The sequence below is a fragment of the Penaeus chinensis genome, chromosome 29 (genome assembly GCF_019202785.1).
Source record: "Penaeus chinensis breed Huanghai No. 1 chromosome 29, ASM1920278v2, whole genome shotgun sequence".
Lineage (NCBI taxonomy): Eukaryota > Metazoa > Arthropoda > Malacostraca > Decapoda > Penaeidae > Penaeus > Penaeus chinensis.
In genome coordinates, this window is record NC_061847.1 from 8,043,110 (window position 1) to 8,056,821 (window position 13,712).

General features: G+C 36.9%; 2 protein-coding genes across 2 annotated transcripts in view; both read left to right on the top strand.

Annotated features, from left to right (window-relative positions):
* Positions 1-1,311, top strand: part of LOC125040351 (glycine-rich cell wall structural protein 1.0-like) — a 12,417-nt gene extending 11,106 nt beyond the window's left edge. Inside the window, exon 9 of the mRNA XM_047634906.1 lies at positions 1,202-1,311. Within this exon, the coding sequence (XP_047490862.1) occupies positions 1,202-1,311 (110 nt within the window). The remainder of the gene's footprint in view (positions 1-1,201) is intronic.
* A 7,029-nt stretch (positions 1,312-8,340) lies between these two features.
* On the top strand, positions 8,341-9,203 carry LOC125040352 (glycine-rich cell wall structural protein 2-like). The gene is made up of 3 exons (XM_047634907.1): positions 8,341-8,409; positions 8,724-9,021; positions 9,157-9,203. Exons 1-3 carry the CDS (start codon positions 8,341-8,343, stop codon positions 9,201-9,203), a joined length of 414 nt encoding a protein of 137 aa, XP_047490863.1.
* The last annotated feature ends 4,509 nt before the right edge of the window (positions 9,204-13,712 follow it).

The window sequence follows — 13,712 nt, forward strand, 5'->3', positions numbered from 1 at the left end:
AGGTGGAAGAGGTGGTGCTAGCGTGGTTAGAGCAAGACTCGTCGGTGTCGGAACTCTGTCGGGCGGTGGAGGCGGTGGAGGCTCGGGTGGATACGGCAGCGGAGGTGGAGGTGGATACGGAGGTGGAAGTGGAGGAGGTTACGGTGGAGGCCGCGGTTGGTAATGTGGCTTCGGGAAAGGAGTAAGATAAAGAAGATTCAATGACATCAAATAAAAATGAAATTACCTTTTATTCTATTTCCATTTTGTATTATTCCAATCATCTTGTATTTATTTCTAAAAAGATAAGACAATTTCTTCTTGCCAATTTTTTCGAGGGCAATAAGACCTTAGATGGACCTGAATCTCAACAATAAGAATGATAAGGAGTGTGGATATAATCACAAACACACACTTCTGTCTGTATGCATATAATACAAACATACAAACATATATGTATCTGCGTGTATGTGTGTGTGGGTGGGTGGTTGGTATGTGTGTGTATATATAGACAGATATAGATAAAGATATGTATGTATATATATATATACATGTATATAGATAGTTATAAATATAGATATATATATATATATATACATACTTGCGTACATACGAAGATATGTATGTATGCTTATACATACATACATATATGTGTGTATATATACATATATACATACACACATACATATGTATGTATATATACATATATACATACACACATACGTATATATAAAATGTTTGTATGTATGTACATATATATATATATATATATATATATATATATATATAACTAGTAACAGTTTATATGCATATCACTGATTTTATTTTACTTAAAATATGTAAAATATGACGAAAAACGTTAAAAAGTCATAGGATGAAGCGATCAACAAATCTTGAGCTTTCTTAAATTAAAAAAAGAAAAGAAAGGAAACCAATCTTGTGATTGACTTACAAATTCGTACAGGTGAAGATGGAAAACCGACAGCATAGTTAAATGTCAGATATCGTTTACGAATTCACAGTTGAACTTTACCGAGTTCAATTAACATACATGATAGCACTGACAGATAATAATCCAGGCTGAATGCTTTGATTTTGAATTAATGTGTGGTAGAGTTTGGATGCTTGGGGCCGTTCAAAGTGGTTGAGAGAAGAATTTAAAAGTAAGTAAATAACTAATAAGGACCAGGTTGTATTTGTTATTACTTGTTCACACCTCTAGGGTCGTTAGTCCAGGTTAAAGTTGAGTTCAAACTGGGCTATAAATACGACCTTATTGCTATATGTGCACAACAGACACAGGCTTCCCTCGGGGATTTCAATGAAACGTAGATAGTTAGCCTCCCCCTTTCTTTTCTCTCTCTCGTTTTCTTCTTAGTTATTGTTGTGTCCTTTAGCAATGTCAGCGTCTTGTAGATGATTGTCAGATCTGTTAATCACATTTCATTATCATGATATGTGTCTGAGTCATTAACCAGAATTTAGGTATCGATTGCCCTTCAATAACTGTGCATATAACATATTACATATACATATGTGTGTTTGTGTGTGTATATATATAATATATATTTACATACATATATATATGATACGTATATATATATATATATATATATATATATATATATAAATGTGTGTATGTCTATAGATAGATAGATGGATAGATATGCAGTGCCCGCAAACAAAAAAAGAGAGAAAAAAAAGTTTACTTTGACATTTGTAGTAGAATAAAACGTGAACAGTTTGTTTGCTAGACTATTTTTTTTTTTTTTTCTTACAATTAGTACTTGATCATGTTCCCTCTTTCCTGAAAAACCACCTGCGCCTATTTTGGCATGGATTCGGGAAGACTGACAAAATGGGAGACATCCTGATGAACCGCTAGCTTCTTCAGTGCTTCCAACAGATCCAGTCTTTTTTTTTCTTTTTTTTCACTTCGCTCTTTAAAACGTTCCATGCGTTTTTATGGGGTCCAGATGAGGTGAGTTACCTGGTCACTCAAATACATCAATTCCTCTGTTATTTAGATTTTTTTTGGACTGTCCCTGACTGGAATATTCTTTAGAAGAAAATATAAATCTCGCCTGCCCTTATTCTAAGTGAGAGAATCCCAAACCATCACACTTTCCGCCTGTTTACCTGTCGTGGCTTTTTTTTTTTTTTTTTTTTTTTTTTTAAGAATTGGGGTGAGGCAAGAACCTTAAAGCTCTCTCCACCAATCTGAAAGTACTTTCATCACTCATTATCACTTTCTTTCGATCGGTTTGCATAAAGCGTTGATAATTCTTGTCTTTTTCTTTTATTTTTTCTTTTCTTTTTTTATTCTCACAGCGTTAGTGAGTAGACTTCATAACTACGCGATGAGTCGGTATACCAAGGTCTTTCTGAAGGCGAGGCTGGAAGGTCTTGATTCACTCGTCCTTGATGAGTTCTGGATGTTTGATCTTAAGTGTTGATGCTGGTATAGTAGGTTCAGGTATCACTTCAAGTTTGAGCATCGTGTCTGTCCTTGGCAAAGTCTTCCAGAACTGTTTCTTGTTTTGTTTCTCCGGTTGCTAGTGTGGTGCCTGGCTTTTCAGGCTATAAATTTCCTGTTTTGATACATTCATATCAGCAGATATGCGCATTAGAGATATAGTTTTTCTATTAACGTAAAACAACGTGTTTTCTCTTGTAACGCCAGTTTGTTTCAACCCATTATGTTAGGCTGAACTGGATTAATTACAAGTTGGCATAATATAGAGGGAATTCTAACCCAAAGAGTTAGTAGATTTAATCATTCATCTGTCAAAAACAATCGCTCATTGGCTTAAAAAAAAGTTTCTGACGAGAAGCTAGGTCCACTGGCTGGCCATGCACGCAATACAAAACTCCGTTCACGCAGAATTGCGTGACTTCGCTGGAAAAAAAATATTCTTTTCGGATAGCGATGTAAACATTTTTGCTGCCACTTTATGTATATATGTATATATTTGTAAGTATGCATGTATATTTATATGTGTATGTATATATATATGTATGTGTATGCACAGGCATACACATACACATGTATATAAATGCGCACAGAGACACAAACACACACACACACTCAAACACACACACACACACACACACACATATATATATATATATATATATATATATATATATATATATATATATATCATACATATATATTTTATATATATATATTTATATATATACATTTAATTACATATATTTGTATATATACATATACATATACATATATGTATATATATATATATATGTGTGTATATATATGTATACATATACGTATATCTATTTATCTTGTAGGTATAAAAGACTACTGTAAATGCATTCTACAGTTAATATAGTCCTTCGATTTTTTTTTTTTTTTTTTTTTTTCTCCAGCTTGATTGCTAACACTGCGTTCTGATTTTCCGAATGGTAACATCAATCACGAACCTTCACAACCAAGTCATCTATCCTTTCATAACACGAAGGACAGGAGAAATTATCATTCGGGAGAGATTTATTAACAAGCTTTGACAAAAGATGCAGATAAAGGGTAGCTGGCAACTCGGGGGAAAGGACAGAGCGAGTATAAAAGGCTCTGCGAATTGAGTTGTTGTCACTGTCAGGAAGGACGAGTTTAAAGCATGAGGATTTGTGTAAGTGTCTAGTCTTTTATGATAAGAATGATTATTACAAACATATATATATACTTATACATATGTGTGTGACTGTATGTATATATGTAAATCTATGTATGTCTATGTATACATACAGATATAGACATAGATATAGATATGTATACACACATAGACATACATACATACATAAATTCATACATACATGTGTGTATATGTTGGTATATATACATGTATGTATGAATACATAAATACATATATATATATATATATATATGTATATATATATATATATATATATATGCATTAACATGTATAAGTATATATGTGTGTGTCTGTGTGTGTATACATATACATAAATGTACACACACAGACACTCACATACACACACACATACATATATTAATATATATATATATATGTATATTAATGCATATACACACATATATGTGTATATATATATTTATATATATAAATATATTTTCCATCACCAGATTGCACTAATGTTCGCGGCCGCCATAAGCGTGGCAGCGGCTGCTCCTGGTGGCTGCTGTGGAGGAGGTGGAAGCAGTGGCGGAGGTGGAGGGGGTGGTGGGTACGGGGGCGGAGGCGGAGGTAGCTTTGGTGGAGGAGGTGGATCAGGAGGCGGCAGCGTGGTCCGAGCTCGGCTGGTTGGCGTGGGCTCCCTGCCAAGCGGCGGCGGAGGCGGCGGTGGAGGTAGAGGCGGTGGTGGAGGCGGAGGTGGATATGGCAGTGGAGGTGGAGGTGGAGGAGGCTACGGCGGAGGCGGCGGTTGGTAATGTGGCTTCCTGACAACGCACTCCAAGAGAATGGAATGATTTTAACAAATATAAGAAAATGAATAACAATTCTTTAGTCATTCAAATCCTTCGTCCATATATGATATACATGAATTTCTATTCCTTGATCCATAAACATAACGAAAATGCATATTGTTTGGATCTTACGGTAAATGACTGTTTAAATCTTAAAGTATTTTGGCAGAGTAAGAACTGAATTAGGTAGATGAAAGTGGATCAAACCATCAGCTGAGATTTGCGCTTTCCCAGAGCTTTCTAGAAAATCAAAGCTATTTGAATAGATATTCCACTTTGATAATTAAGTATGTTGTTTAATATCTGAAAACCCGATAAATAAACCAAGATGTATAGTCAATGAAACGGGATATATCATTTATTTAATATTGAAGGGAGTTATATGTATTATATGTATTATGATTTTAAGAGCTTAACAATGGGATCGGTGCTGAAATTTAGGAACAGTTGGATGGAGACACTGAAGCCGTTGTGAGCTTAATATGAATGGAATCGTAAAAGAATATTCGATAATAATACCGACATCAAAATTAAAAGTAATACTAACAATGAAAATTACTCATAATAATAGTTGTGGAAATTTGAATCGTCACATTTTAAAAGGTTTATGTCCTGGCCTTCAAGAACCTGAAAAATAGAGTTATCTCTCTATATCTATCTATCTAGTTCTCTCTTTTTTTTCAACTTCAACGACCTGAACGTAATTATCTAACAGTTAGCTATGCCAGGTATACTTTTTGATTAAGATCATCTCTATATGAGTCATCAACCAGAATCCAATTTCGACTCCCCGTTATTATAAAAAAAAAAAAAAACGATTTTTATATGTATATATATAAGTCCTGGATAATAAAATAGTTGAATGATAGAGGGATGGATATAGAACATATAGAAATAGATACATGCGCAGATAAATAGATAAAATTGACAAATAGATAAATAGATAGATAGGAGTACATAAATACATAACTAAAGTAGGTAGAAATAGATGGGCACATAGAAAAATAGACAGACCATCTAGATGGATCGACAGGTAGGTAGGTACGCAGTAGTTACGTAGGTAGGTACTAGATAGATATAGATATAAATGCAGATACCAATTCGAAAAGTACAAATAAAGCATTATATCTACAAAAATAGATTTATAGGCAGTCATAACAGGAAAAGAACAGGCACATTTCGAGACCTCGTCAGTCTAGAAAAGTTGATCCAGTGGATGATCCATTGCAGAAAAATCACTTGATGAGTCTAGTCTAATTCGAATTGTTACGATCAACGGTTCCTTTCTTCCCGTATTTCTTTTATACTTCATGTTTAAATAGGTAGACATACATATATGACTGCATAAAATTAATTACTTGTGTTTCTGCTGTTCTTAGTATACTTGTTTTACACGTACCCAAGTATTTGCGTAACACTATGGTCATCTACATCACATTTTGCTACACTAAGCCAGTGACACTTTCTTATGGATATTTTGATCACTCACATTGCGATCTAATTGTTTTTATGTTGGAAATAAATCGACATTCAAAACCTAGTCATTCATCTTTTCTGTAACATGAAGGACAGAAAAATTAAGCTTCAGAGGTGTAGGTAAAGGATACTTGGCATCCCCGAGGACAGGGGAGTATAAAGGCGTCACCGAGTCGAGATGTAGTCAGCCTGCAGAGGTTTGGCCTCAAAATATGAACGTTTATGTAAGTGTTTATTCTGTCACACTAAAAAGTAAAATTGTAAATAGATGGATAGGTAGATGGTGGATAAACAGAAATTGAAATGTTTATGGATTCTGGTACATGTAATATGGGGATAGATGAATAGATGCAGATATGAATATAGATATACCAAATTATTCCATGTATAAGTCCATGCTTTATCTGCATATGCACTTATGCACGTTATTCTGGGTAACCATACGGAAGACAATATACCTTTTTCTCTCAACAGATTGCACTGGCGTTCGTGGCTGCCATAAGTGTGGCAGCGGCTGCTCCTGGCGGGTGCTGTGGAGGAGGTGGAAGCAGTGGTGGAGGTGGAGGGGGTGGTGGATATGGAGGCGGAGGTGGAGGTAGCTTTGGTGGAGGAGGTGGATCAGGAGGCAGGCAGCGTGGTCCGGGCTCGGCTGGTTGGCGTAGGCTCCCTGCCAAGCGGCGGCGGAGGTGGCGGTGGAGGTAGAGGTGGCGGTGGAGGTGCAGGTGGATACGGCAGTGGAGGTGGAGGTGGAGGAGGCTATGGCGGAGGCGGCGGTTGGTAATGTGGCTTGTGACAAGATTCAACCCGAAAAAATTTAATGATATCAATAAAACTCGGAAATTAGTAACAGCTCTTTGCAGTCTACCAAATCTTTCGTCCATAAGATATGACTTTCTACTCCTTTGATGTAGTTCTTTTCAACGAAAGGAATATTCATATTGCTTACAACTTAGAGTAAACGACTCTTGTGGATCATATATAGGCTAAAATGTGCTGTACATTGGGATTTTTCGTATGTTTCGTAAACGACTCTAAGCTGAGGATGTGTTTTTCGTAAATTGTCAATAACTGGGATATATCAGCGGTAATTCAAATTGGTAGAATGAGAACTGAAGTAGGTAGATGAGAATAAAATAAAACTAACAGCAGAGACTTCCACTTCCCAGCAAGTTCCCAATTAATAAAGCAATACCTATATTAAGTCCGTATCTTATAATATGGTATATAGTCTAATATCTGAAAATCCGATGCATAAAACAGTATGAAATAGCCAATGAAATGGGATGTAGCAAGATACTTAATGTCTAAGGGAGTTTCTCTATAAGTATTATGACAACAATGGGATCAACGTTGAAATTCAGGGCAAGGTGGATGGAGACATTGACGACCTCGTGAATTTCCTATAAATGGAATTGAAAAATAATATTTAATAAAACGACACCAAGTTTAACAGTAATAACAATATAAAATTCATCATAATAGTAAATGCACATTTATATCGTCACTTTTACAAGGTTTGTGCCTTAGTCTTTAAGAACCTCTTCAATTTCTTGATAATTTCAAAGAAAGATAAACAGTTATCTCCCTTTACTGCTGTCTCTTTCTCTCTCTCTCTCTCTCTTTCTCTCTTTTTTTGCAACTTCAACTACCTAAACGTAACTTCCTAACACGTTACTCCAGTTAAAGTTCTTAAGATCATCTCTACATGAGTCACCATTAGCGACTCCTCGTCAAGAATATATATATATATATATATATATATATATATATATACATATGTGTATATACAATTAGATTTTTCATATCAAAGTTCTCATTAATAGATAAATAGGTTGAATGACAGAAAGATGGATAGAGAATAGATACATATATATAGAGAGAGAAACTGACACTTTTAGATAGAAGCAGAAGGATACATGGATAAATAGATAGAAATAGATAGGTACATAGATACACGGAAGAGGAAATGGATCGATTGGTAGTTAGGCAGATTAGTAGTTAACAAAAATACAAATATAGGAATATATGTACAAAAATAGAATGAAAGGCAGTTATAACAGTGAAAGAAGAATGACACGTTTCGAGTGAGAAATATATTCCTCATCAGTCGAGAAAAACAAAATGGATGATCTAGTGAAGTCTTATTCGAAACGTTACAATCAACGTTTCCTCTCTTCCCGTGTCCCTTTTATACTTCATGTTTATATAGGTAGATATACTTATATGTTGGTTTTTTTTTCGTTCTGGTTCTTGGTATCCTTGTTTTGCATGGACATGAATATCTGCATAACACCATTTGCATCTACTCCACATATTCCTAAACTATGCCAGTACCAGTTTTATCTCACATCGGGGTCTGTTGCTTATGTTGGAAATAAATCGACATTCAAAACCTAGTCACTCATCTTTACTGCAGCATGAAGGACAAAGATAAACTTCAGGAAAAGTATAAATTAAGGCTAGTTGGCATCCCCGTGGACAGTGGAGTATAAAGGCATCGCCAAGTTGAGATATAGCTAGCTTGCAGCCAGCCAGCTTTGGCCTCAAAACATGAACACTTATGTAAGTGTTTTTTCTTTCACAGTAAAACTGGAAATTGTAAATAGATGGATTGGTAGATGGTGGATACACAGAAAGTAAAATGTTTATGGATACTAGTGCATACAATATCAGGATATGGATTTGGATATAGACATTCCTAATTATTCCATGTATGTGTCCATGTTTTATCTGCTTATGCGCTTGTGCACGTTATCCTGGGTGACCATACGGTAGACAATATACCTTTTCCTCTCAACAGATTGCACTGGTGTTCGTGGCTGCCATAAGCGTGGCAGCGGCTGCTCCTGGCGGTTGCTGTGGAGGAGGTGGAAGCGGTGGTGGAGGTGGAGGGGTTGGTGGATATGGAGGCGGAGGTGGAGGTAGCCTTGGAGGAGGAGGTGGATCAGGAGGCGGCAGCGTGGTCCGGGCTCGGCTAGTTGGTGTGGGCTCCTTGCCAAGCGGCGGCGGAGGTGGCGGTGGAGGTAGAGGTGGCGGTGGAGGCGCAGGTGGATACGGCAGTGGAGGTGGAGGTGGAGGAGGATATGGCGGAGGCGGCGGTTGGTAGTGTGGCTTGTGACAAGATTCAGCTCAAGATTGAATGATATCAATAAAACATGAACATTAATAACAGTTCTTTCCACTCTCCCAAATCTTTCGTCCATAAGATATGACTTTCTACTCCTTTGATACAGTTCTTTTCAACGAAAGGAATATTCATATTGCTTACAACGTAGAGTAAACGACTCTTGTGGATTATATATAGGCTGAGGATATGCTGTACATTACTTTGGATTTTTCGTATATGGTCAATAACTGGGATATATCAGCGGGAATTTAAATTGGTAGAATGAGAACTGAAGTAAGTAGATGATAATAAAATGAAACTAACAGCCGAGACTTCCATTTCACAGGAAGTTCCAAGTTAATAAAACAATACCTATCATAAATCCGTACTTTATAATGTGGTATGCAGTTTAATATCTGAAAATCCGATTCATAAAACAATATGGAATATCTAATAAAACGGGATGTAGCAAGATACTTAATGTCTAGGGGAGATTCTCTATAAGTATTATGACAACAGTGGGATCAAAGCTGAAATTGAGGACTAGGTGGATGGAGACATTGACGACCCCGTGAGCTTACTACGAATGGAATTGAATAATATTTGATAATAACGACACCAAGTTCAACAGTGATAACAATGAAAATTAATCCTATTAGTATATGCACATTTGTGTCATCACTTTTATAAGGTTTGTGTCTTGGCCTTTAAGAACCTCTTGAATTCCTTGGTTATTTCAAAGAAAGATAAACAGTTATCTCCCTTTACTACTGCCTCTCTCTTTCTCTCTCTCTCTTCTTTTATTCTCTTTATGCAACTTCAACTACCTAAACGTAATTTCCTAACACGTTACTCCAGTTATAGTTCTTAAGATCATCTCTATATGAGTCATCAACCAGAATCCATTAGCGATTCCCCGTCAATAATATATGTATACATATATCTATATGTAAATAGAATTTCCATATCTATTTAAGTTCTTGTAATAAGATAGATGGTTGAGTGTTAGAGATGGATAGAAAATAGATACATAGATAGATGTATAGAGAGGAATTAACACTGATAGAAGACAGACACATGGATAAATAAATAGAAATAGAGAGGCACATAGATAAACAGAGGGGAAAATGGATCAATTGGTAGCTAGTTAGGCAGGTTAGTAGTTAACAAAAATACAAAGATATAGCAATATAAGTACAAAAATAAAAGGAAAGGCAGTCATAACAGTGAAAGAAGAATAGCACGTTCCGAGTGAGAAATAGATTTATCATCAGGCGAAAAAAACAAAATGAATGATCCAGTGAAGTCTTATTCGAAACGTTACGGCCAACGTTTCCTCTCTTCCCGTGTCTCTTTTATAATTCATGTTTAAATAGGTAGATATACTTATATGTTTTATTCGTTCTGGTTCTTGGTATCCTTGTTTTGCATGGACATGAATATCTGCATAACACTATTTGCATCTACTCCACATATTCCTACACTATACCAGTACCAGTTTTATCTCACATCGCGGTCTGATGTTTATGGTGGCAATAAATCGACATTCAAAACCTAGTCACTCATCTCTACTGCAGCATGAAGGACAAAGGTAAGCTTCAGGAAGAGTATAGATTAAGGTTAGTTGGCATCCCCGAGGACCATGGAGTATAAAGGCATCGCCGAGTTGAGATGCAGCCAGCTTGCAGCCATCCAGCTTTGGCCTCAAAACATGAACATTTATGTAAGCGTTTATTCTGTCACACTAAAAAAGAAAATTGTAAACAGATGGATATGTAGATGGTGGATACACAGAAAGTGAAACGTTTATGGATGCTAGTGCATACAATATCAGGATAGATGAATAGTTGTACATATGGATATAGACCTACCTAACTATTACATATATGAGTCCATGCTTTATCTGCATATGCGCTTGTGCACGTTATTCTGGATGACCATACGGTAGACAATATACCTTTTCCTCTCAACAGATTGCACTGGCGTTCGTGGCTGCCATAAGCGTGGCAGCAGCTGCTCCTGGCGGTTGCTGTGGAGGAGGTGGAAGCGGTGGTGGAGGTGGAAGCGGTGGTGGAGGTGGATATGGAGGTGGAGGCGGAGGTAGCTTTGGTGGAGGAGGTGGATCAGGGGGCGGCAGCGTGGTCCGGGCTCGGCTGGTTGGCGTGGGCTCCCTGCCAAGCAGCGGCGGAGGCGGCGGGGGAAGTGGAGGTGGCGGTGGATACGGCAGAGGAGGTGGAGGTGGAGGAGGCTATGGCGGAGGCGGCGGTTGGTAATGTGGTTTGTGACGAGATTCAACCCAAGAAGATTGAATTATATAAATAAAACTCGAAAATTAATAACAGTTCTTTGCACTCTCCAAAATATTTCGTCCATAAGATTAATTTCTTTTCAACGAAAGAAATATATTGCTTACAACTTAGAGTAAACGACTCTTGTAAATTATATATAGGCTGAGGATGTGCTGTACATTACTTGGGTTTTTCGTAAACTGTTAATAATTGGGATATATCAGCGCTAACTCAAATTGGTAAAATGAGAACTGAAGTAGGTAGATGAGAATGAAATAAAACTAACAGCCGTGACTTACACTTCAAGGAAAGTTCCCAGTTAATAAGGCAATACATATCATAAATCCGTATTTTATAACGTGGTATGTAGTTTAATATCTGAAAATCCGATGCATTAAACTAGCCAATAAAGCGGGATGTAGCATGATACTTAATATCTAAGGGAGTTTCTCTATAAGTATCATGACAACAATGGGATCAAAGCTGAAATTCAGGACTTTTTGGATTGAGACATTGACGACCACGTGAGCTTACTACGAATGGAAATGAATAATATTTGATAATAACGACACCAAGTTTAGCAGTAATAACAATGAAAATTAGTAATAAATGCACATTTGTATTGTGACTTTTACTAGGTTTGTGTCTTGGCCCTTAAGAACCTCTTGAATTCTTTGGCGATTTCAAAGAAAAATAAACAGTTATCTTCCTTACTTCCTCACTTTCTTCGTTTCTTCTTCCCTTTTTTTTCAGTTTCAACTACCTAAATGCAATTTCCTAACACGCTGCTCCAGTTATTGTTCTTAAGATCATCTCTATATGAGTCACCAACCAGAAGCCATTAGCGACTCCCTGTCAATAACATATATATATATATATATATATATATATATTCATAAACGTATATACAAATAGATTTACAAATCTACTTAAGTTCTGGTTAATAAGATAGATAAGTTGAATGATAGAGAGATAGATAGAAAATAGATACATAGATATATAAAGAGGAATTGACACCTACTAGATAGAAGTAGACAGATACATAGATAAATAGAAATAGATAGGTACATAGATACACGGAAGGGGAAATGGATCAATTGGTAGTTAGGAAGATTAGTAGTTAACAAAAAATACAAATATAGCAATATATGTACAAAAATAGAATAAAGGCAGACATAACAGTGAAAGGAGAATGACACGTTTCGAGAGAGAAATAGATTCCCTATCAGCCGAGAAAACCAAAATCGATGATCCAGTGCAAGGAAATCATCTGATTAAAAGTTTAGTCTTATACGAAACTTTACGATCAAAGTTTCGTATAAATGTTTTGCGATTTTGTTCTTGGTAACCTTGTTTTGTACATAAATGAATATCTGCCTATAACCATCTACATCTACTCCTATACTATGCCAGTACCAGATTTTATTTTGCATCTCGGTCTGATGTTTATGTTGGCAATAAATCGACATTCAAAACATAGTCATCCATCTTTTCTGCAACATGAAAGACAGAAGTAAGCTTCAGGAAAGGTATAGATTAAGGTTAGTTGGCATCCCTGAGGACAGGGGAGTATAAAGCCATCGCTGTGTCGAGATGTAATCAGTTTGCAGAGGTTTGGCCTCAAAATATGAACATTTATGTAAGTGTTTATTCTGTTACACTAAAAATGAAAATTGTAAATAGATGTATATATAGATTGTGGTTACACAGAAGGTGAAATGTTCATGGATACTAGTGCAGGTAATATAGGGAGAGATGAATAGATGCAGATATGAATATATATATACCAAATTATTCCATGTATGTGTCCATGTATTGTCTGCTTATGCGCTTGTGCATGTTATTCTGGGTGACCATACAGTAGACAATATACCTTTTCCTCTCAACAGATTACACTGGCGTTCTTGGCTGCCATTAGCGTGGCAGCGGCTGCTCCTGGCGGTTGCTGTGGAGGAGGTGGAAGCGGTGGAGGAGGTGGAAGCGGTGGTGGAGGTGGATATGGAGGCGGAGGCGGAGGTAGCTTTGGAGGAGGAGGTGGATCAGGAGGCGGCAGCGTGGTCCGGGCTCGGCTAGTTGGCGTGGGCTCCCTGCCAAGCGGCGGCGGAGGTGGTGGTGGAGGTAGAGGTGGCGGTGGAGGCGCAGGTGGATACGGCAAAGGAGGTGGAGGAGGCTATGGCGGAGGCGGCGGTTGGTAACGTGGCTTGTGAGAAGATTCAACCCAAGAAGATTGCATGCTATCAATAAAACTCGAAATTTAATAAAAGTTCTTTGCAGTCTCCCAAATCTTTCGTTCATAAGATGCAGTTCTCAACGAAAGGAATATTCATATTGCTTACAACATAGAGTAAACGACTCTTGTGAATTATATATAGCCTGAGGATGTGTTGTACATTTT